Raw genomic sequence first — 26,346 nt, 5'->3', positions numbered from 1 at the left:
GAGATAATGGAAGTACGACAAAGCATTTAGACATTCATTAATTACTAGTTAATTAGTACTTGGGACATTATTTATTCAATCTTCCAAATTTTAAATGAACGTAACCTTCACTTCAACTCTTCAAGATATAACTGTACTGAACCAACATCGAACTTGAAGGTATATATGTTTGATGTAAGGAATGTGAAAGTGGTGCGACCACACAATTAAGTCCAATTCCTTGTTATGATTGAACAACATAGAGATCAATCACTTTAAAAGGGACTGGAAATCTACAAAATGAAAACAACCGATTGAACAATCGTCCTCTATATATTGTTGAATATATATCTGTTTCTTTTCTTTTGAACGGTCGATATTTTATTGAATTTATATAAAAGAGTTTGCAAGAAGTTAGAAGTACACAAATAGAAACAAGAACATAACAAGAACAACGGCAGCAACATCTAAAATTTAAAGGAAAACACTTGAGTATTTACAGTATCTTGTGTGAACACCATATATATAATAATCTATTGCAATTTTTGATGATTTATTTGCTACCCATAGGAAGCTGAGGGATTTGAGCTTTTTTAGTGCATAACGGAGGGCTGGAGCTTTATTTGAGACAAAGTTGTTTCATCAGGTCTTGCAAAGATCCTATAAAAATGATGGATTCTATTATAATAATAGTAATAATAATAATGAGCATTTGATTTCATAAAATTAATTACTTTGATCCAAGAAAAACACTTGTAGTGGATATTTCATCATTTGCAACTAAAACTATTGTATAGATAAAAGGAAAAAAGGTTTTAGCCAACATTATTAACACCTCATTATTTGGTATTTCACAATGATTTAAGTTTTCTAAGTGTCTACTTGTTAGTTTTAGATTAAATAAAACCCGGGAAATGAGAATGAGAATATTATATAAAACCAATGTAAGAATCATTCGTAGTGACTAGAAGTCTAGAAATGTGGTATACTACAAATACAAATTACTTTTCAAGTTACAGATTTATCCCGCACGAAATTACGTATAAGGCTCATCATTGATCATTTAAGCCTATTGTAATTGGGCTTATATCAATATGGGCTTGTGATCTTATGTCAGTGCCACTGCAAATGTGCAATACGCCAATACTGCGATGTCTTTTCACGGTTCTGATTTAAACCCAATATTTGAAAAAATTGGATTAGTTGGCGTTTAGGATTTCTTATTTAAACATATAATCTATAATCTACATTATTATATAATAAAAAAAGTAACCCCATGAAGGAAAATGACTAAAATACCCTTAATGGATATATATAACACTATCAACCCTTTTTTCTTTTAAATATCCACATTAATAGAGTAAAGTAAAGTAAAGTAACTCCCAATGCCGTTTTCCACGGGTTTTGGGTCCCAATGCCATCTTCGACGGTGTATGGAAGAGGTTGATATGTAGACAGCCTTACCCCTACCAAAGGTAGAGAAGCTGCTTCCAGGTTCTACCAGAGGTAGAAAAGGATCTCTAGCCTTGCTGGGCATGAGGATCGAAACCATCACCTCTGTTTCCAGAGGCATGAGCTCCAACCACTGATCCAACCCAGTTGGTTAAAATATCCACATTAATCATTTACAAAAATCAATTATTTAACATCATTCGACGCCGCAACTACCACTAACAGCCATTCCCCACCACCACACAGTCGTCGCCACGAAAACCGCCGCATTGCACAGGTAACATGCTAGTAGTTTATAAAAATTATCCTTTCATGTTAAAAGTTAAAAGAACTAGATTTACCAAATATTATCACTGTTACACCATATATCTCTTATCTCTCAAACATCTACACTACTCCTTTACATTAATCACCTAAATCACTTGGTATCATCACAGTTGTCGCCATCACCGTCGATGCAATGTGAATTACCTTTTAGTACTATATAAAAATTTCACGCCCTATATTGAAAGTTAGAGAAATTTGATATAATTATACCCCCTATTAAGTAAAAAGTAATTAAGTTGTTGAACAGATTAAGCACTTAAAGTATGTATATCAAAAACTAACCAGATGTAGTTGGAGGCCGAACATGTGGATAGAGCTAGGAGCTGAGATCTTTTTCCAACTTTACTTTCAATAGTTATTATTTTAGAAATTTTTTAAGAATTTTAAGAATTTTTTCAAGTATTGGGGATTTTTATAAAACAAACTATCGAATAAGGTTATCTTTTAAATAAAAAAAATATATATTACATGATTGTAAATATTAAGGTCTCTGAAAACTCATATCCTAATAGGTGGTTGACTGGTTGATCATTGTTTGAAATCGATTAAACATGAAATTTTAAAAAGTAATAATGTGACAACTTTGACAGGCTTACCTAAGATTATATATGGTGTTGACAAAAGATACAATAAGGCTATGAGGAGTAGGGGAGAAAGGGGCTCCCCACATGGGGGGACTTCTGCCACAGCTTCGCCCAAAAATTGCCCCTCATTTTTTTTTTTTTTTGGAGTGGGGCTTCTTTTTGGGAAAGTCCTCTCATTTTTTTTAGTTTTGTTTTATAAATATAAATATAAATAAGATAGTATATATATACCTAAAATACAACTTAAAAATTCATTAAAATTAAAAAAAATTACATTACTTAACTAAAATTAAACTACAAACTACATTAAACTAAAAACTAAACTATGACTAATAATGAAACAAACTACGAATAATACTTAAACTACAAACTACATTACACACATTTTTATTTAACATAAACTACTACTCATCACTAACATAGTCGTTTAGGTTGAATTCGGGCTCGTTGTCGGGCTGTGCACTGTCACGCCTCCTGTTCGCCAATAGATGATCAATCAAATCCGCTTTCAGCATATTGTGTACTCCTTGTCTCGAACGGTTGCCTCATTTGCAATATGTTGTTCAATCGGCGTTTGTTGCATCCAATATGTCGGGTCCAACGTAGGGTCGTTCGGGTTGAAGCCTTGGCAAAAAGCTCTGTCTTCATCCTGTAAGATCATATTATGCATGATAATACAAGCATATACGACATCGATCATAGTTTTTTTTCCAATAGCGTGCTGGATATTTTATAACATGTCATCTTTTCTTTAGAACACCGAACGCCCTCTCAACAGCCTTGCGTGCCGACTCCTGGTTACGCTTAAATAATTGCCTTTTTTCATTAAACGGGTCGGCGAAACTTTTCACAAACGTGGTGTATTCAGGATATATACAGTCTGTCAGGTAGTATCCAGTCTTGTAGAAGTTCCCGTTTGCGTAAAAGGAACCTAATTTAAATAAAATATAAGTTATAAATAAACACAAGTTAAATAATTTAAATATATACATATATTTATAAATGCGTATATATATATAAATAAAATTAACATATATATACTTAATATATTAAATATAAGTTATAAATAAAGACAAGTTATATAATTAAAACACAACTTATGTAATTAAAAACTTACTTGTAGGCGCTAATCTGGAAATAATTTCCTCTAGAACGGGTAACCATCCGAATACGTTGATGTCGTTGTGTGATCTTTGTTTTCTAAAGTAGGTGTTCCAAATCCATAAATCATAAGATGCAACCGCCTGAAGCATCAACTAGGGGTGTCTGACATCACCTCGTGTGTGCGTGCCCCGCCACGCTGTGGGACACATTTCCCACTCCCAATGCTGGCAATCAATATTATCTATCATGCCGCAGAATCCATGAACTTCATCGTGAACCTCATATAAACGTTGGAGATCACTCCAAGTAGGCCTTCGTAAGTATACATCTTCATACAATTCGCGTATACCTTGTATGTACAGTTTAAATATATATATATATATATATCAAATACGTATATATATACTTAAATAATATACTAAATATATATATATTTATATTTATATTTATAAATACGTAGATACAATATATATATAAATATAGTATATAAATTGATATATATATATATATAAATATACTTAATTCGTAGATACAATTTATATATATACAAGTTATAAATAGAAGTTAAACACATATACATACATCTATATATAATTATACCTCTACAAAACTTCTCAACTGCCTCCCGTGAAGTCCTCTCCGACATTTCCAAATACTCATCGAAAAGGTCGTTAGTTTGTCCGGTTGCTAGCTATTGAAGGGCAGATGTACACTTTTGTATGGAGCTGAAACCCAACTTTCCCGCAGCGTCGTATCTTTGTGTTGAAAATATGGATATTCCGCCTCCAAGTCACCACTTTTCTTCAAAAATAAATGCTTCGACATACGAAAACGCCGCCTAAACTGTCTTGGATTATACGTGGGATTCTCAGAAAAGTAATGACGCATCAATCTATCATTTGCCTCAACCCTTCGTCGAACAAATGTTGTTCGACGAAAGAAGCCCGGTAGTCGAATCGGGGGCGCGTCTTGGGCGACTCGCATTGCGAGTTGAACGACCATAATCGCAACACTCTCGACCGCGTCATCGTACTCATCAGAACTGGAACTAATCGTAGACTCTTCTTGGCTAACAGGAGCGGCGGATGACGCGGAAGACATTGAGTATTTTTTTAAAGAGAAATGGAGTGAAATTGTGTTAGTTTGTTAAAAATATGGAAGTAGTGTGTATATATATATATAAGTAAAGTGAGGATTTATTTAGTTTTTTTTTTGAAAATGGGCCAAATAGCCGTTGCAACGGCTTTTTTGTGTGTGGAGAAACTCAAAATTGTTGGGCAATCAATATTCATCGGCTGCGTATTTTTTTGGCGTTTGCCGCTCCTCGGGGCGGTGTAGCAGGCGGCAGGGGGCGGTGGCGGGCAAAGCGAAGCCCCATTCCGAACAGCCTAAATACTCAATTCTCTTTCTACTTTAACATTCATCGACAAAATAATTGTTATCATTTTTATAAGCATACTAAATCAATCATATTTATGGAAAGTTGATGATGTTCCATAAATCTAGTTTGTCGTTTATTTTTAATTCATATTCGTTAGACTACAATTTTGATGATTGATTAAGGAGTTTTGAGTATGTTTGGAACTCCTAATTAGGTAATGTTTATGATTTCACATATATACGGTTTGTCATATATGTGAATTAGTATGGCACTTAGCCATATTACTTGTACTAAACTGTTTTGAAATGCTAAATTAACCAGGGTAAACCCTTTTACTTAAATCAATCATATTTAACTTAAGCACTCCACAAAATACCCCCTATATATACTTGCTACAGAAACTAAAACCACCCCCATAACACACGGATAAAATCTATTTCTTCCTTAACGACATTAGTTTTTAATCACTCAAATCACTTCAAATCTTTGCGTATCTACAGATAAAATCACCCCGCCGGATAAATATAACATTAAATTCTTAAATGATAAGATTGAAATGTTGTATACGCTTGCATGGCTCCTCTGCTTTTTCATCATTATAGTTATCATCGTTATCGTTTTTTATCAGGTGAATCTGAAATTTTTGGATTAAATCATACCAATATATACCATTTATATGTTGTAGTGTCAAATGTCAATGATGATATGATATATATTGCCATGACATAAAGGTTCATGTGGTATGTTATAAATACGCATTCATAATTCGAAGTTTGCGATAGGAATTTTACTAATCTTATAGTGAATCACATAATTTTTTGACATATAGCATTCTATATTTCTATGTGGCAGAGCTATGGTTACGACTGATAAATGTGTATAATTATACGTCAACTAATAAATGTGTAAAGATTCAAATTTGAAAAGTTATAATGTATAATATATATGCATTGCAGTTAATATGTTCAGCAGATTTAGAGTTTGACTACATTAATCCTTATGACTCTGCATCTTGGATCAACAAAGTGATCTTACCGGAATTCATCATACAAGGGGTGAAAAAATTCTAAGAATAGGATGACTCTTTAAAATATGGCTAATTTTAGGATGATTTGCTTTTTAACTTCTAAAACTAGGATTTTAGATTATTTAATTCTTTTTCCATACTAAACCAACCAACTTTCCTACTTTCCAGCCACTTTTTGCATTTTTATGTGAACTTCAATTCTGACGAAACATAACTAAATAAACATAAAATTTTACATTATCTCAAAGCTATGTCAAGAACTAGATTACAATACAAGATGATAACTAAATACGCATGATATTTTACATCATATCAAAGCCATGTCGAGAACGGGTACAATTTCGTTGATTGTGACCGGCCTGTTGGCATTGTCCACATTTACGGGTCTTTTTGGGATGATCGATGTCCATTTCGTTTCTGATGCGGCTTTCACGTCTTTGCCCTTTTCCAACAACAAGTTTAGTGTAATCTGCTTGAATTTTCCATTGAGGATCAACCCAATAATCAACATGAGGTAACGGAGTGAAATTACCATTGTATTGTTCTCTATACGTTGAAGTATGGTAGACCTTATCGATAATACGAAGGGGGTTGTCTCTTCTTTGCCGGCAAACAGCTAGTGCATGTGAACATGGAAACCGGTATGCTTGCCACTTTCCACACGTGCAACTCTCTTCATAATAATTGACCGTGTGTACGTTTCCACCAGAACCATTAATCTGATGTTTCGTTACAACTTTATACACGCCTTTACTGAAATCAAACTCTTCTAATCGGTGACTTTGAGCATGAGTATCAGTAGCTTTGAATATACGCCATGTGTTCGGTGGCAGAGATGTGTTGATGCTCAACCCCATTGAACTATACTTTTGGAACATTTGTACGGTTTTATTAAATGTATGGTTTATACACGCCTTTATGGGTAATATTCTAGCTCCCCGCAACACGTTGTTGTAACTCTGATATGTTTGTGGTCAAACAATCCCATCGGCAACATTCATCAAATGCTTGACACCACTGGCTTTTATTAATTTGGTTTAAATAGTTCCAAGCCATTGGATCAAGCTGCTTCATATCATTCTCATATTTTGCAAACTTTCGTTTTTGACAAGTGTTACCCATTGCCCAACAAAGTTGTTTAAGAGCCATGTTTTTAAACCTTGCATTAAAATTACTTCGAATATGTTGAAGACAAAAACGGTGATATCCCAACGGCTCCTTCCATTCCTTTAGATTCTTCATAGCATGAATTATTCCCCGATGTTTATCTGAAACAACGCATAATCGTCTATCATGCGCAACATAATACCTTAACTGTCTCAAAAACCAACACCAACTATGACTTGTCTCTTCATCGACAATGGCATAAGCAATCGGTAAAATCTGATTATTGGCATCTTTTGTAACAACAACAAGCATTTTCCCTTTGTAATCGCCTCGTAAATGTGTACCATCCAGACAAACGACAGGCCTACAATGGCAAAATGCCTCAATTGACGGTCCAAATGCCCAAAAAATATATTTGAAAGTCATTATATTTGATGAGCTGTTTGGATGATGAAACCACTTGACTATGGTGCCGGGATTTGAATTCTGTAATGATGCAACGTAAGTAGGCAACTCATCAAAATTACTCTCCCAATCTCCATAGAGATTCTCCATGGCTTTTTTCTTCCCATACCATGCATTTTTGTAGGAAACATTCACATTTAAGTGATTTTTTATATCAACTTGAATGTTCTTCGAAAGGTAGGAAGGATCATTCTCAATTGAATTAAGAATATGTGAGGCAATGATTGTAGAGGTCAAATTTGTGTTGTAGTTGCTTGCATAGCTCCAATGCAATTATGTGTGTTAACCCAACGTGTGACTTCCCACTTCTGATGTGTTTTAGTCTTAAGTGCACGAATATACCAATCACATTTTGGCGCATCGTAAATGTTGCTAGAACTACCGGTTTCTTCCCCATTAGCCATCTTGCATTTTGCTACCCTTGTATTACCTTTGCTTTCAACCACTCTGAACTCCCTATTTTGGGGCAATGACCATAATGTTATTGCCCTTTTTAGTTGTTTTTTACTTTCAAATCTCATTCCATTTCGAATTTCGTTTTCTGATTCACTCCAATAATCAATGTGAATATCGTCTTCCTCTTGTGGCATATCATCATTGCCAACTCTAACATCGTTAGAAAACTTCACCCCCCTTTCGTAACATGGTTGAGCACTTCTTGTGTTACACTCATCTGGATTCTCACTTTCATTGCTTTCATCATTAGAATCTTCCCCAAGATTACTAGCTAGCACACTGTCATCATCACTCGAATCTGAGTTCGGTTGTTCACCAAACTTGTTACCATACTCATATCTATTATCATTAGGGGAATGAAGTGGTATATTATTTGTGACATGTGTAGGTGCATTTAGTGTCTCAAAATAGTGAGATTTCTCATGAAACGGAGACATAGTAGGAGAATAAAAAGGAAATGCAGGTGAGGAACTAACTTCAAAGGACCCATGAGAAGATCTAAAAAATGGTGGTTGTTCATGAAAACTTTGCAAGAGACTCGAAAAACTTGTATTACTTGATGGAATTATTTGTTCATTTTGATGTTCTTCCATCTCAACGTGTATTATTAGAGAATTTTTAAAGGAAAGAAGTTTGAACACTCATGTTTGAAAGGAATTTTGAAACATATACTGTATATATGAAAGGTTAATGTAAAATGAATATAATCTTCTTTCTAATCAGTTTCAGTTTTATCAGCATAAAGTTATGGGTAATTGTTTCTGCTAGATTTTCAATCAAGTAAAAATTGAAGAAAAGGAATATATTCTTAGTCAAATCAAAATATAAGATGTATGATTTAGAAATGAAAAAAAAGAAAAAGGCTGGAAAGCGATGGTGGTTGGTTGGTTTGGTATGGAAAAGGAATTAAATAATCTAAAATCCTAGTTTTAGAAGTTAAAAAGCAAATCATCCTAAAATTAGCCATATTTTAAAGAGTCATCCTATTCTTAGAATTTTTTCTACAAAGGGTCCTATGTTTGTTGTATCTCGTGACGGGTCATTGGATGATGTTTATTCTGGCTGTGCCATATCTCTACTACAATATGAGATTGTACGTCATCCTCTGTTACATTTTAGTACTTTTTGCTGTGTGCCATGAATTATAAAAAGGTGTGCCATGAATTATAAAAAGGTGGTGATCCGTACATCACCAATTTTTAGTAATACATCACCAAATATGCTTTATTGTGTTGTACAGTACAACCCTATAAAACACATTTAGTAGTTGATGTATAGATGACTTCCCATTACGGAGTATAAAAGATGCCTCTTCTTCATATTAGTGATACTCATGGCTACTTAATTTCCATACAAGGTCTTTGTTTTGTCATTGTTAAATGATAATGTCGACCTATAACAAGTATTTGGTACAGTTCCATTCAATTATACAAGAGATTAGTATCATGAAATTTAACAAACTTTAGACAAATGTCTATAGTGTGAAATAACTAAAGTTGTGTTCATTGTACAGTATGTAATTATCTTTAAATTATGTGTATTGTATGTAAAAATGCATATGTGACAACCATATATAGCTGTCACTTGTTAGTTTTTGATTGGTCGGATATATTTTCTTACATATAATGCACATAATTTAAAGATGATTACATACAATGAACACAACTTTAATTATTTCACACTATAGACATTCATCCAAAGTTTGTTACATTTCAGGATACTTACCCCATTATACAACTATCAACCCAAATTTTATGGGAGTTAATATAACCACTTGTGTGTTATTTCTTCATCATTAATAGGTATGCCCGGAAACAACATATTGTTGATGTTACTGAGATCTTTAACCAGCTCAATCAGGCAAAGATGCAATGGATTTTTAACATTGGTCATTTCTGTAGCCTTCTATTCATCACCTTATTTTGGTAAGTTAATTTAACATAATACAAACATTTTGAATTTGTAGTGTGCCAGCGTGACAGCATGTAGATGCTCACCCCGAAGTGCGGCCCAACGGGCTATTGGAGTTTTGGGTTAGTATGTATTGGGGAGTCTATTTATATGTGTCGAATAAGTTGTGAACACTCACGGGAAATACGATATGCCTTCTAATTAATCAGTCGTATATTTTTGGGCTCATTTGTAGGAATATATATGATGCATTAGAAGAAGATGAAAGGTAGACAACAGATAGGCCATAAAAGTGCAAGTTCAAGAAATTTCATGGAAGTTAAAATTCACTTGACTGTGCAAATATGAACTATGGTTTTCACAATTATCAAGGACTCGTATAGTCGTATTACATATATATATCGTATAACTTTATATACATGATCTATTGCTATAAGGCCAAAGGGCCTATATATGCTAAATAAACAAAAAACCTAAGTAATCACAATCTTCACTTTTCATTTACAAAGCACATTCACCCTAAATATAAGCTAAACAAAATAAATCTCACTCTTTTTCATATGTTTCAAGAGTATGATTTGATCAACCCTAAATTGTATAGGTTCCTCCTTAACAAACTCCCAAGTGACACCAAAACTGCTCCACCAAGACTATTTGCATAATGTTCTTGATGGTCTATCTTCTGATGATGGTGTGATTCCTTTACTCTTAACTCAACCATCCCGATTCTTTGTTGAACCGAGTCAATCACCTTTGAGTCTACCCGGTTTCCACTGGCATCTGTTACATAGAACATGTTGTGAGCCATACCCACAGTGGTTGATATGTCTGCTCGTATGACATTTAGTGCGTTTTCTCTGAATATCCGCATCACTTCAGCTAATAGCCCTGGTTTGTCTGCCTTGCACAGCTCAAGCCTTACACCCTGAAGCATCACATATTGTTTACCGACTTAAATGATGTGACAAAAATGGCAACTTGGATAACGGGTCATAAATTAATAATTCTACTCACAACATGGTAATATTATGAGAACGGTACCTCTGTTGCTCTTCTTTCTATGGCAGCTGACAAGCATAGAACCACTCGTTCCTTTTCGGCTTCTGAATTAATTGGGGTTCCATCCATGTGTTTAATAAAGAATTCCTGAAACACAGTTGAGCATTAACACTAAAAAGCTTTAAACTTGATGATTTTTAAAGCTTAAAAAGAATACAAATATGTACCAGGTGAGCGCCTTCTTCTGTAGTGTTGATAGTAGCATGAAAAATGACATAATGCATGTCTGTCAAACTGCACACAACATCGAACAGAAGCTTGGGCCGGTCCTTGGATTGGATGTTTAGAACCGAGTAACCCTTATCTAGACAATTTTGAACTGAAACAATAGGGAGACTCCCCACATCTTTCTTTAAAACCGAATTTCTTGCATAATCACGGTCTGCAAACATCATCTGGTGAAGCCTTCTTTCCGTGTGTGTGACTGCAACTGAGGTTTTTGCACTTCTGATATTGATATCCCCTTTAAGGACGTTTCTTAAACGGGCTCTAATTGTGTTGATTTTCTTAGCATCCTCAATTGGGCATCCGGTATCCATGTCTTTTAAGTAAATGAGAGACGCTACTCGGCCATTATGTGTCCAAACTTTGGACTCTACCACGTCACACTTGAGATATGATAACACAGCAAAAATTTCGGATAACAGACCAACTCTGTCCGTGCCAGTTAACTCTAGTGCCGTCGTTCCATCAATGGGATTTGATCTTGTATTGTGAACAGATAGAGACTGTTATACGTCAAAAGAATCACCAAACACAAAATCAGTCCAAGTACATCATAAGATTGACATTTTCCTAAATCAGTTTTACGTCCAAATGATACTGTTACGTACTTACGTGAAAAAAAAACTTATACATACGCACCGTAGTTATAGTCAAACTTTGGACAATTAAGCATATATTTTTTGATTAAGTTTAATAAAAAGGTTGGAAACAATTAGTCATTGGACAACTTTACCTGTTCAATGCAATTGATGATGCTGTTATCCGTTAATTTGTTGCCATCCAAATCAGTCACATGGAAAACTATAGAAAGTAAGATTTGACACCACTAATTAGTAAAGGTTCAAATAATTACCAAATATCGTCCGACAAAGTACAACATTAAAAGTTGCACGCTAAATATATATACTATGGAAAATGATTAATCCTAATAACTAAGTAGCCTAAAAATCCTCATGAATAGTTCGGTAAGATATATAAAGTTAGCAGCTTAATTACCATCCATGTTCCACCTTCCATCAGAGGAAACATAACCTTTTTTGATACATAGGTTAAGATCTGTGAGAACTTGAACTGCTTCTAACAATATTTCATCTTTCCTTGCACTATCAATCTGAAATTTACATATTTACCAAAAGTGTAAGGAATTTTTTTTTTTGAATGTTTATGGTGCTTTACACAACACTTCACTATATGGTATGAACAGTATAATGCCTGTTCAACGTTAAAAATTGGTATATTAACTTTTATTTGTGTAGCGCTCCACAAAGTATTTGTAGTAAAAAGTTAAAGTAATTACTAATTCTAAAATTACCATGACACGAGTTGCGTTAACACAGCTAGCATTGTCGGTCATTACCCTATAGAAAAGTCAAACAAAACAAAGTCAAAGTTAGGCATAAGCACATGAAAAGAAGTCGTAGAAAAGTCAAATTTAGATTGTCATCAAAAGAAGATTACGGTTAACATCCAGATTATAATTTCATATTTTCATCTCAAACTAACTAGTATCATACATACATGAGAATATATAATGGTTGTATATAATCACTCTAGAAAGTTTAAAATTGACTTAAAAAAACAACAACTTGGGACGTCGATCACAGTTTGAATAAAGATTTTGCTAATGATAGTCTTTAAGGCTATGATTAACATGTAAGGATATATTATGCATAAAAATAACCGTTTATTAAAAATGTTTAACAAACTACTTTAACTAATTTCCAAAGAAAAAATCTAACCGTGGAGTGTTCATTCGAACGAGAAGCTTTTCGTATTCATCTAAACAGGGTCTTCGATCCATCTGCATCATCTTCGCTTCTTAGCTTGTAATTATTTGCCTGTTTTTTTTTTGTACAAATGTTTAAGGAGGGAGTGCTTGAAGACGTTGAAGGGGAGTATATATGTTAAATGTTTGTAATGGAAACTACTCGTATTTAAATGGAGAAAGGTAGACCGAAACAAAAGAATTTAAATGGGCATGAAATATGGAGATATGTCTCTGTCTAAACAAGAATACATAAGCACTGGAGCACCCTTTTCGGTACGTTGCCCCCCTAGTGCCCATATTTTATTTTGTGAGTAAAATTTTAGATATAAAAAAGTATCAATAGAATTGATAAACATTAACAAGTACGGAGTAACATGTATATTTTGTCTTTTGATAAAGCTATGATAAATAGAGTTTTAACTTAATTATTTTTTAAAAATAAGAAAGAGAAAGAGATGGTGTTTTGAATGTTTTATGTGTGTTTAATGTTGAGCTAGGCATCTTTATTCATTAATGACCAATGACTTAAATCATAACTATTTAAGCCTATGCTTATAGGAACTTCCAAGAAGTTGGACGCCATCGAGGGGTGTTCGCGATTTGGTTTTTACCTGGTTAAACTGTAAACCGAACCGTTTAAAAAAAAAAAAAAAATCAAACCGTGCTTAAATTTGGTTTTGGGTTTGATTTGTAACCAAAACCGAATAAAATATGTGGTTTTTGGTTTGGTTATGGTTATATGATAATGAATTTGGTTAAACCGAATAACTTATATTACTATTATGTATTATTAAAAATATTTAACGCATATATTTTTTGTATGGATAATTATAAATGCATTTTTACTTTTTATTAAAAATATTACGCATATATTATGTATTATTAAAAATATTTAACGCATATATTTTTTGTATGGATAATTATTAATGCATTTTTACTTTTTATTAAAAATATTACGCATATATTATGTATTATTTAAAATATTTACTTTTACTATTTGTTTATTATGTTAACTTTTTATTGAAATTATAAAAATTCAATGGACAAACAATGAAGAACTCGATGAAATTTTTTTAATAATGATGACAAATAGAGGTGTAAGAAGCGGTTAACCGATTTCGGTTATTAATTTTAATAATCGGTTTCGGTTATTTTTTGAAACAGTAATAATCGATTACGGTTAACTTGTACCGGTTAATAACCGGTTTCTAGGTTTTAAAACTGGAACCTATCTAACCGATTTCGATTAATAATAACCGGTTAACCGATACCGGTTAACCTATTCGGGTTTTTTTAACCGCCTATTATAATATTGAGAAAGTGGTGAACAATGTGAAAAAACAATCATTTCTGACAAGCCTAAGCGACAAACCCATATTCCGAAAAAACTTATATTCCAAATAAACATCATTTTCTAAGCACAACAAATTTCATCATCCCAAATCTCAAAAACAACCAAAATTGATGTTGGATCGGATGAAATAAGCATTAATCTATATATAGTATAGATATATTGAAAGCAAATGAAATAATCTAATGGTGCGATCTTTCTGATTATATATAAGTGTATGTATATAGTATGATTGATATTGATATATATATATATATATATATTTAATTAATAATATGTATATAATATGTGATTAACCGGTTATAGGTTAACCGATTAATAATCGGTTTTGTTTTGAAAAGAGTAATCGGTTAGTAACCTACGGTTTCTGGTAACCTATAATCGGTTTTTACTATTCCGGTTATTAACCGATTTTGGTTACCGGTTACAAATCGATTCGGTTCGGTTAATCGGTTTTTTCTTGCACCTCTAATGACAAACAACAGCTTAGCAGTTTTTACTTTTACTATTTGTCTATTATGTTAATTTTTTTATTGAAATTATAAAAATTCAATGGACAAACAATAAAGAACTCGATGGAATTTTTTTAATAATGATGACAAACAACAGCTTAACAGTTTCATTTATGTTTACTTATTTATCCATATTGTGTTTGAAGTCTAAATTGCTACTTTGGTGAAAATTGAAATTATGAACCTATTTTGATTCAACACAACTTAGACAAAAAAAAATGGTGAAATTGAGTTTTTCATATTTGGTTTTTTCGGTTTTAAACCGAAACCGAACCGAACCGAATTCTAATTTGGTTTTCGGTTTGGTTTTCAAAATTTGAATTAGGTTTTGGTTTTGAAAAATAAAAATTTAAAAACCGAAAAACCCGAACCAAATAAACCGAATAACTGAAAACCGAACCGATGAACACCCCTAATCGACAGCGAGCATCATTACCCGAACGTCTGAGCAAAAATTCTCCATCAAGAAGTTAGAGGACGAAAGAAAGGTAGAGTCGAAGTTTTTTTTATTTTTATTTTTTAGTTTTCTTTTAATAAAAATGTTTATTTATTTATGTGTTTAAATAATAAAATCTTTGAAAAAGTTTCAAAATTTTTTTCTTATAGGAACTGAGAGGGTATCGAAGAAAGTCTTGATTAAAGAAAGTTGGCATACAAAAAGCTTTAAAAATTCTCCCTTATAAGAATAAGCCTTATTTCTCCATGTAATCTCAAAGTAAATCCTCGGAAAGAAAATTTTACAATAAATGCATTTGAAATAAAGTTCAGAAATTAAATTGAAAATTGGTAAAAGTTACCCCGATAATTTGATTTAATAATAAGATCAAACATTACGAATAACATGACCAAATATCATATTAGTCGATGCATGCAACATACCGACGCTACAAGTTACCAACTACAAATAGTATCGACTACATACATCACTCATAGCCGCATGGGTTAAAGCATGGAAAAGCACACATTGGTTTTTCTTGCCTAAACCCACAAACAATTTTTTTAAATACAAGTCAACTTGATACGTGGCGTATCTTAAGTTGTCAGATTGCCAGGTAGGACGCATGATGGGGACCACATGTCATTAGCCTCCCTTTGACTCAAAAACTAACGGTGGGTATACGTTCTTTATCGGAGGAGGGAGGGGGTGGGGTCTTGCCACGTTTGCGCCACCAAAGTTTGTCATGTTTTTTTTTTCCATATTTTCTAGCTTGAGCATAAAGAAAACTTGTATTGATGAATTTCATAAAAGAATTGGCCGGTGAGTTGAAAAGTTGCAAGATTTCTTCCTTTCATAATCAGGATTAACGTCCTTTATCCGATCCATAAAAAAGTACAACATACTTATGTTCTCGTAAGGAATTGTTCGAACCATAACAAAGTACAACATACTGATGTTTTTGATTCCTCTGTTTTGAAAAGCATCAAATTATTATTTTTTTTACAAGTTGAAAAGCATCAATTAATAGGCAGCTCTTGAAAATCATATACGAACAAACAGCCTATTATTAATGTTAAAAAAAAAAACAGCCGATTAATTAATGAAAAATGCTAAATGAAGCCCTTAGACTCTATTTAACATGCATAAAAAGGTTGTACGTTTCCACATCAAAAGCTCACCCCTTGATTTTTATGGTAAGTGTAAAACTATTTAATGCACCTTAACGAAAGGCCTTAAACTTTGTTTAGCAAAACCCTTAATTGGTAATGGAGAGCAACTTCCGTTAAGTTATAGGCCGGTATTTGTTTTATCGCTATATATATGTTATTAGTGAATTTTTTTAGGCTTGCAGCGCATTAGACGAGAATCAATATATCTATATCTATCATATCTATCCGTACATTGTACGGGTAGTCTTAAGATATATAAGAAAGAAAAAAAAATATAGAAAAATAGAGAATTAATTAGGAGAGAGAATTAAGCTAAAAAGAAGGGGATTAGGGGTGCCAAGTGTACCCCAACCCCTTCTTTTAGTTATAGTATAGATTATAATCTAAATTCACCCTTAATTTTCAACATTAAAATTAAAATTTCAATATTGATTTTAAGTTTCAATAACATACCCATTCTATTTCATGATGTACGATACATTATAGTCACATTACGTCAATAACTTACCCTACTCAACGGCCCCACCACCACCACCACCCGTCATCGCCGCCACCATTACATCACCCCACCACCGCCACCTCCATCACCGCCGCAACACACGGGTACCGTTCTCATATATATATATAGAAAATAAACTTCGCAATATAAATTTCGGGCTACACAGATACATGTATACATCACATCAATTCTGGTGATCGTTGATTAAGTGTTGTTGCAGTCCGAGTAACAAATAATCCATACATTTATGCTCGATCACAACTATATAATATTTTTTATTCGACGAAAATGAAGTACTTTTAATTAGGTTCGTTAAAAATGTGAAGTAAATGCCCAAAATTAAACAGCAGTTAATTTTTTTTTAAGGAAACTAACCACTACAAAAATTAAGTTCTTATATATCATGCATCCAGTGTTTAGCCCATTAAACAAGGCTGATTGTAATTAAAGGATGGAAACAGTTCGTCATGTCGGATGATTGGTTCAACAAAACCAATAAATTTTAGCTGGTGACGATTGCCATTGAAACCTATGAATAGTCTTAAAAATTTGCTGAAGCGGACAAATGCAGAAAAAGAGAACGATCGAATGACAGCCAACAATTGCAATGAAATTCAAGTCCGCTATGGCAGACGAAAACAAACAGAATTAATGAAATAGCACGAGTAATCATCTAATGTCGATTTAAGTCGTAACTGAATGAAACTGTTGGTTGACAAAACGGATGAGGTCGGCGGGCCAAACCTGAGCTGAATGCGAGGGAATCGGGAAAAAAAAAAATTTGGACCATTTCTCGATTTGTGCGTGTCATCCTTGCGCAGGGGCCATGCTAATCTTCTCTGTATCGTTCCAATTTTATCGGATGTTCCCGAAGGGACGATATATGTTGCTTCTTAGCACCTTATAAACCCACCACAAGACACTTCTTTGATCGATGTGTGATAAGAATTGAACTTCCCACCCAGACTAAGAACCTTGAAAAAAGAAGCACTTTAGTAATCTCTATAGTCACAATGTAAAGAGAGAAAGCTAAATATTAAATAACCACAATCTTTACTCGAGAATTTAAAAGTCAAATTTGTTCTAAAAAAACTGTTTTGAAGGATCATATAGTCCTAATTCTTTAAGCTTGTCACATATACGAGTTGGGAAATCTTCGCGAACTAAACTCCACTCTTGTTCGCCATTCCAACAGATATCAGCAACACTCGAGTATTCCTCGATGATTTGCTTCTCAATATCTTCTCTTGCAGGACTCCCAACAGGATATTTACCGTTAAACTCGTCGAATGATTTCACATAAAACTCGATTCCATATTCACCCGTCTTCATTGTCAACGGAAAACCACTATCTATTGTTACTGAATAGACAGGCGGGTTTGGACCTTGAAACATAACAAGTGATATAATAAGCCACGTGAACCCAAATATCACAATTGCGCTCCAAATACAACAAGATATTAACCGAGCCCACTTGTTTTCGATAGCATTCCTCCATGTCTGACCACCTGCATTCATTTTAATTGATTTAACTCGAGACTAATGGACCTATGAGATATATATAGAAAAGTGAATTATAGGAAGGTTTTTAAACCATGGAATGTAACTTGAACAGAAAAATAAAATATATACTCATGTAATGTAACATGAAAACATCAACATTGATATTCACAAGGAATGGAAATAACAAAGTATATACAGTAATAAATCTTACTCCGTATTTCATTGTTAATTTGTTTCTTTTTGTATATATTTTTTTTATTAAGAACTACCATGCATTTCTCTCTATATATACGGTCACAAACTCATCACAAAGTCACAATGATATCTCATGTGGCAGCCGCGTTAAATTAGAAGAGATAAGACTTTTAGTCTCTATATCATACTATATTTTAAGTTAGAAAAGATATATGATAAGTTGATAACACTTATTCTGTATTATTTTTAAATATTTTTACCGATGATAGAGGTATATTTAGATTGGAGGGTTAGTTTTAAGGCCTGATCTGTGAACATAAAGTATAAACTTTATATTTTTTATTTTAGATTATTTTAAAATGTCAATGGCCGGGTTGATAGCCCAATGGCATTCCAGACCTCCAATGAAGGCTTGTCCCTTGGCTAACCAGAGTTCGAATCCAAGGGGCGCATGTTTTACCCCAAATGACACTTAATGTTATAGATGTCGTGTCATTTGACGATCTATCTAGGGATTTTTTTTCTATGAACTACCGCGATGACATCCTGCCCGGTGAGTGTAGAGACCACATATGGGGTGAACAGATTCTGACCAAAAAACGAACGTTTAAAAAAAAGATTATTTTAAAATAACCGTATAAATTTAAAAATAAAACATAAACTTTATCACTTTATCATTTAATATAAGTTTTAAATTAAACTGATATAAAATCTATTTTAAGAAAATAATATCAATTATATAATATCGTGTCACATACACTTTGAAATAATCAAATAGGTCCTAAAATTTTAATGTATGTTTTTAACTTTTAATCAAGTGGAGGCGAGGGAGTATATTCTATAGCGAGCCCAGCCCAATGTATCCATGATACATGCAGGTGTAGCCCTCACTTTTTACTTTGACTTTCTTACTAATTAAACAAATTCGTCTCTAGCTAATATCATATCGAACTTTACTAACTTTATTTGATAACAGATTGTTAAATTGTTGTAATTTATAATAAAATTATGTAATATTAGCTTAAAAGTTTCTACAAAACACTCGAATCGTTGTAACTTGTGATAATTATATTACTTGTGTTAATTTTTGTGTGAAGGTTTTAACTTTTAAGTTGTATTCCCTATTTTTAACAGTTCAAGTATTCTTCCGATATCGTTTTAACAAAAAATAATTTCATTTATCCCACGGAATTTTTTTTATTCTGAATCATCAAAGCTTATGTAATCGAACTAATACAAAACTTTCTCCAAATTAAGTATCTTCGCAAACGCCAAAAATCGTGGATCCTCCCTCTTGGACAATTCCAAAAACAACGTTAAAATATCCAATTATACCATCATCTGAATAACATATCAACAAAGGGCAATGATAAATCTATGTTAAATTTTTACTATATACAGGTACAACAAATATACATATTATACTACACGGTATATAACTGTGAAAACAAACATTGGTTTTTTTTTTAACATTAAAAAGATATTTTATTTATATGAAATCTAGCAAGAATCTAGAAGAACATACAATTGCGGGGAACTAAAAAGAGTATTAGAGAGATTAAAAATTGAAACAGTTCCAATTGGTCCAACTAATTGATCCAGAGGTTGCTCTATTATTCAACCAAAGAAAACTTAACCCTTTTAGTTCTTTAATGGCAAAACGAAGGGAGGGCGATTTGTTGGAAAAAATATGGTCATTCCTACTCTTCCAAACTATCCAGCAGAAACTAAGAATGACTAGATGGATGAGTTTCTGTTTGTGGGGGTTTGTGTAAATTGTCTTATGATATTCCATGAGTTCGTGAACGTTTTCGGGTGTTTGAATAGGCAGCCGACACCAAGATTGAAGGAAGACCCATAAGGATTTTGTAAAGGGACAATGAATGAAGAGGTGTTCAGTGTTTTCATTTTGAGAGTTACATAAGGAGCAAAGAGAATAAGGGACATTGATATTCCTTTGTAAAAGACGATCAATCGTGGGTATACGTTGCATCTCAATACGCCATGCCAGTATGTTGACCTTGAGGGGCGCGAAATTGTTCCAGGGGAAAGCCCATTGCTTGGGCCCAACAGTTGCATTCTCGAGTTTGGATCTCATGGATTTAACTGTGAAGGAAAGAGAGCTATCTAGTTTCCATTCCCATGAATCATTATCGCCAGACAAGTGAGTTCTTTGAAGCCGAGATAGTAGAACCAATAACTGTTGCAGTTCAGTTGTGGTGGATGGTGGTCGTGTCCATCTCCATTCCCATTGTGAGAAAGTACCAGCACCTGTGCATCGATCCTTGATTAAGCAATTCTTTTCTTTTTCGAGCTTGAAAAGATCAGGAAAGGTCGACCTCAAAGGTTCGTCTCCCATTAAGGTGTCAATCCAAAACCTAAGAGTGTTACCGTTGCCAAGTGAACCGGTAATAAAACACTAAAGAGCAATATCAAACTCGGATAAGTGGGAGCTTAAACCCGCAATTGTTTTCCAAGCTCCCACAAAGTTATTACGGACAGGAACAGGAGAGCAATTCCTAGACAAGTGATGAATGATAGTGATAACTTGAGTCCATAAACTAGTAGGTTCTGTACGAAATCTCCACCACCATTTATACAAAAGAGAAAGATTTTTTATTTGTAAACTACCCAACCCGAGCCTACCCGAATCCACAGGGGAGATCACACGCTCCCAAGAAACCCAAGGTATTTTCCTACTAGACGAGGAACACCCCCCCCCCCCCCCCCCCCGAAAAAAATGATTTACGAATAGATTCGAGTTTGGAAAGAACACTTACCGATGCCTTGTACAAGGAGAAGAAGTAAGAAGGGAGACTATCAAGCACGGATTTAATAAGAGTGATACGTCCACCAAGAGAAAGGGTGGAGGCTTTCCAAAGAGATAGGCGGGTTTCAAACGTTTAGATGACAAAAACTTATTATAGATTTATCACTCCTCGGTCTCCATTAACAAATCATTGAACCAAGACACAAGAAATCAATATGCCCACGCCATATCAACTATTATCATCATATATTCATACATATATAAAAGGGTAATTGGATGGGAACCCCCTGATCTCATATACCATTCATACATATATAGATAAAGAAGTGGCATACATTCTTACTATGTGTAAAAAATGCTCCCACACATATTGGAGCTGCACTTTGATTTGCAAATCGAACATACCCCGAGAAAAAAAAATTAAACGTGTTTAAAAAATTGCTATCATTGGAGATGGCCTTAAGAAAAAACCCAACCAAATGGCAATAAACAGAAGAACTTACCCTTCCTAACTTGGTTATAGGTAAACTTTTTTTGGGATCGAAATGAAAAAACAAATTACTAGCAAAAATTAGTGATGTTTCTTACTTAAAAGTTATTTTGCAGTTATTTTTTTTTGAACGGCAAACGTTATTTTGAATTTAATGATGCTTCTACCTTAAAAGTTATTAAGTTTTCCCTAGTAAGATAAATGGTTGATCGAGAAAACATGCCGCCAACCGGAACAAAAACACAGCAAGGGCAATCAGAGAAAGGGCTAAGAGATGAAAAAGAAATTACATGCAGAATTTAGCGATGCTTCTGTCTTATAAATAGTTGCGTTTTCTTCAAGAGAAGTAACAAAACGATTGATCGAAAAATTATGTCATCAGTCCGAACAAAAAATGTGTTGAGTGATCGGAAAAATATGCTGATTTTATATGACAATTCCGCAAGAGATCATTGACATGTTGAATTACGATACTGATCAAATATGCAGACCTTAGAAACCGGTGAAGGAGAAATTGAGATGTAAACCAATTAATAAATTGACCCCCCTCACCTAACACAAACACTTTTTTGCTTTAAAAAAATTAATTAACCTCATTGGTATGTTTAAATCTAAGACATTTTTTTGCTTTCAAAAAACAAGGTTAAAGTAGACAATTTTTTGCTTTGAGAAAACAATTAATAACCTTGTTAGTATGTCTAAATGCCTGTCTATCAATCATTTTCCATACGTGTATCTTTATGTCTATCTTTTAAATCTATCAAAAAGCCGATGGTTTGAGTAGTCAAGGGGAGCGCGAGGGTACTATATTTATTCAAGCATGAGACGAGATTATCAAGATCCGGGCTATATTTTTTCAAGACATAGAGACGGGATTATTAAGATCCGAACTCGAGGTGTACATAACGAAGCTCTTTGTTTTAAAAAAAATCCATTTTCCTTAAAAAATAATAAAACATGAGAGGTGATAATGATACCACCACTTTTAAATCATTTACCATGGTGACGCAATAACAACTTATACAGATAAGTATAAAATTTGTATAGGGTGATACATCTATAAAAAATGATGGTACGATTATTACTTTTTATAAAACATAGCTATTAGTCTATCACATGATGCTGACATAAGATGATAAAATGAAAGGGAAAAAAAACTATAATAAAACAAACCGAATTGAACAACCATCCAATCATATTTTATTTTATGACTAACCGGGTTCAACCCAAATATATTAATAAAGGTTTTAAAAAAATATCCTTTTCATTAAAGTTGAGATAAAATTGATTTAGTACTATTTTTAATTAATATAATAATTTACTAAACATGTTTTAGTAATCAAAATACATATAATTATCTTCAAGTTTTTTTTATTAAATATATACTTAGCGTGCATAAAAAACAAATATAAATATATTATTCATAACTTCAGAATAATATACCTTATATATTTCAAATAAATATAATTAGCTTATTAACCGCATGATATACGAATAAATTTAAACATCTATTATTAAAAATTATTTATATAATGAAAATTTAAAATACTATTTATAAATTATTAGAGTTTTCAATTAAAATAAAAATATTTTTTATACAAAAATTACATCATAAATAATATAAATAAAATAAATTTAAAAAAAAAAGAAAGTATTTTTGACATCGTAAATAATTTAAAGCAACAAAAATTAAGCTTTTTAAAAAATTGTAGAGGTGACACGTAAGCTATGTCATAACAATTTTGTTTTATTATATTAGAGATTATCAAATTCAACACCAATAAAATCTAATCTAAAAAGAAATTAAAAGAGAAAAGGAAAAAAAAAAATTAACTTCCCCTTTAACCAAACCAACCACGAGCTAGCTAGAAACAAACCGGCTCAACATATTAGAACCGGTTCAGCTATTCAGCTTTAATAATCGGGTTAGCTTTAGTGATAGCATCTTTACCAGTTTTCTTAAAATCAAACTCGCAAGCACGCCTCTCAGGGTACCTATGAAGATAATAAAACATAGCTATCATAGCTAGGAGGACAACCTAACATGATAAAATGATTAAATAAAAAAAGAAAACACTATAATAAAACACACTGAATTGAACACCATCCAATCATACTTTATGACAATTTTTATCAAATTTAACACCAATAAAATCTAATCTAAAAAGAAAAGGAAAAAAAAACTAACTTCCCCTCTAACCAAACCAACCACGAGCTAACAACAAACCGGCTCAACATATCAGAACCGGTTCAGCTTATCAGCTTTAATAACCGGGTTAGCTTTAGCGATGGCATCTTTACCAGTTTTCTTAAAATCAAACTCGCAAGCATGCATCTCAGGGTACCTATGATTCCCACAAAAAGTATCTCCACACTTGCACTTGAACCCCATCACACCAACTTTCTTGTTACAACTCAAACACCGGTTCGAAACTTTCTTCACCACAACCGGTTCAACCGGTCCGGCCGTTTCAGGCCCCGAAGAAGAAGAAGTTGACGTAAAATCATTTATAGGAGTAGTAGTTTGTTTCGGCAAGGTGACAGAAACCTTGTTGACAAGTTGACCGACAGCAGCTACAGCTTGTTCTTCATGTGATCTGATATCTCGGTAACACTTTGAACAATAACCGTTTGTCGCCGGTGTCCCAAAGAAGCCACAACCGTTGGCGCATACCTCCGGTTTCGATGGTGCGTATGTTGTGTCGTCGTTGTTGGAATTCGAACCACCGCCCATGATATAGATAAAAATAATATTATATTATTATAGAATATATAGTTGGTGTATATGAAGCTAGGAATTTTATGAAACAAGTTGCAAATTGTCGAACAATGAATGTGAAAAAGATTATATATAGAGATAAAAAGTGGGACACGTAAATGTAGGGTGTGGATATATATAAAGTAAAGAGGGAGATGGATATTGATAAGGATCGGTGTGTTAAGACCAAACTAACCTTATGTGATAATGGTTCGTGTGTTTGTAAGATTAGGTTTGGGTGAGGGTAGTTTTGTCTATCAGAAATTATTATATGGAGAATGGGTTGTTTACGTCTTTCGATATCTTTCTAGAAGGTTTGAGAAAAAGTAAAAGACTAAGATAGCCCTGACTTTTGGGTTACGGGAAAGGAAAGCTAGAGTTTATTCTTCGAATGATTCATAATTCATAAATGTATGTTTGGTAATTTTGGTATTATAATCGACTTTAGGTGTTAAAAATAAATAAATAATCGAGTTTAAGTGATCGTTTTGGAATTTTTACTTAATTCCTTAATATAAAGTTCAAGCTGTTAAACATGCGAAGTTAGTTGAATGTTCTGGAATAATCCTAGGATATAAAATTAAAGAAAGAATGACGTATATGTACGAAAACCACGGAATATATAGTATTTCGTTATTGCATGTATAAATTTACCCGGCCAGTCGTAATGTGTTAAGACTACAATTTTTAAATAAAATATAAATCTTAATGCAACCGTAATTACCTTAAAAGACTTTCATTAACAAACCAAAAAAATATACATTACTAGATTATACCCGTTGATATACGAAAACACCATAAATATTAAGTAATTATATGTTAAAAACCAAATTTCAAAAAATTTATTTTTTTATTTGGACACCAAATCTTTTCTATTTGAACAAATTTATCCATGACGAAATAGTTTTAGTTAGACGGTCGTAAATATAATACAACTGTGCATGATTAAAAGTTTAAAACTGCACCTGACAATTGAAGCCCTGCAATGGATGGAATTGAATACGTCACAATCATTGCCAAAACAATCCATTGAATGGAACCAACTTTGACACCAACCTACGAACACCAAAAGATGCTAATTTAAAAACATCCAAACCATACATCCATGCATGATATGATCCCACATACTATAGTTACTAACAGAGTCACTTACTAACGACAAGTTCATGGAATCTAATGTTTTAATTGAGTATTCTTGGAGAAGGCTTTACTCCTTTTACATATAAACTAGTCTTATTTAATTCGGGTGTTGTTCAGGAAACATAATGATATTGCCGATACGTCGTAAAACTTGCAACGTGAATTAAGATCATGATCTATATCTATACTGTTATCTATACTTATATTATAAAGGATTTGCTAACTAGTGCCTCTAGTGCACTAGTTAAGAAGCATTTAATGAAGTATTTATTGAAGTCTAACTTTCCTAAAATATAGAAATATGTATTAATTATTCAATTAAAAATAGAAATTGTTGAGTTAAATTAAAACACATTAAATAAAACTTTGATTAATAAGGAAATAATAAGTTCATTAAATGGTTCTTAACTAGTGCACTAGGGGCACTAGTTAGCAAATCCCAATTATAAATCAGATCTTCCATGTTTACATTTTAAGTTTTAATATTTACTTTCTCAAAATGCTTATATTTCAATTTTATATTTACATAACATCCTTTCTCTCTCCTCAAATCTCAACCAATCATTTATTTTCTCCCTCCTCCATAAATCATTTATTCCTCCAATTAATTCAAAATCTTTTATCTCAAAATCCGTACATCGATAAATTATAAAAATTATATGGGTGTTCTTAAAA

The 26,346-nt window shown here is 33.0% G+C and overlaps 3 protein-coding genes and 1 non-coding gene across 4 annotated transcripts; 1 reads left to right on the top strand and 3 right to left on the bottom strand.

Moving 5' to 3' along the window:
- The first annotated feature begins 5,383 nt into the window (after positions 1-5,383).
- On the top strand, positions 5,384-10,065 carry LOC122601819 (protein cornichon homolog 4-like). Its single transcript, XM_043774554.1, has 5 exons — positions 5,384-5,455; positions 5,784-5,880; positions 8,891-8,975; positions 9,685-9,807; positions 10,029-10,065. The coding sequence occupies exons 1-5, from the start codon at positions 5,384-5,386 to the stop codon at positions 10,063-10,065; spliced, it is 414 nt and encodes a 137-aa protein (XP_043630489.1).
- A 63-nt stretch (positions 10,066-10,128) lies between these two features.
- On the bottom strand, positions 10,129-13,036 carry LOC122600848 (ACT domain-containing protein ACR8-like). Its single transcript, XM_043773623.1, has 7 exons — positions 12,817-13,036; positions 12,390-12,435; positions 12,074-12,188; positions 11,811-11,878; positions 11,020-11,580; positions 10,835-10,939; positions 10,129-10,718 (listed from the first exon to the last, which is right to left on the bottom strand). Exons 1-7 carry the CDS (start codon positions 12,885-12,887, stop codon positions 10,359-10,361), a joined length of 1,326 nt encoding a protein of 441 aa, XP_043629558.1. The 5' UTR covers positions 12,888-13,036; the 3' UTR covers positions 10,129-10,358.
- Positions 13,037-17,590: 4,554 nt separating this feature from the next.
- LOC122602443 lies at positions 17,591-17,693 on the bottom strand. Its single transcript, XR_006324262.1, has one exon. It is a non-coding gene; the product is annotated as a U6 spliceosomal RNA (small nuclear RNA).
- Positions 17,694-23,852: 6,159 nt separating this feature from the next.
- LOC122599106 (zinc finger A20 and AN1 domain-containing stress-associated protein 1-like) lies at positions 23,853-24,610 on the bottom strand. Its single transcript, XM_043771567.1, has one exon. The coding sequence runs from the start codon at positions 24,505-24,507 to the stop codon at positions 24,013-24,015; it is 495 nt and encodes a 164-aa protein (XP_043627502.1). The 5' UTR covers positions 24,508-24,610; the 3' UTR covers positions 23,853-24,012.
- Between the last annotated feature and the right edge of the window lie 1,736 nt (positions 24,611-26,346).

This window comes from Erigeron canadensis, chromosome 5 (genome assembly GCF_010389155.1).
Source record: "Erigeron canadensis isolate Cc75 chromosome 5, C_canadensis_v1, whole genome shotgun sequence".
NCBI classification, from domain to species: Eukaryota; Viridiplantae; Streptophyta; class Magnoliopsida; order Asterales; family Asteraceae; genus Erigeron; species Erigeron canadensis.
This window is presented reverse-complemented; position numbering and strand designations above follow the sequence as displayed.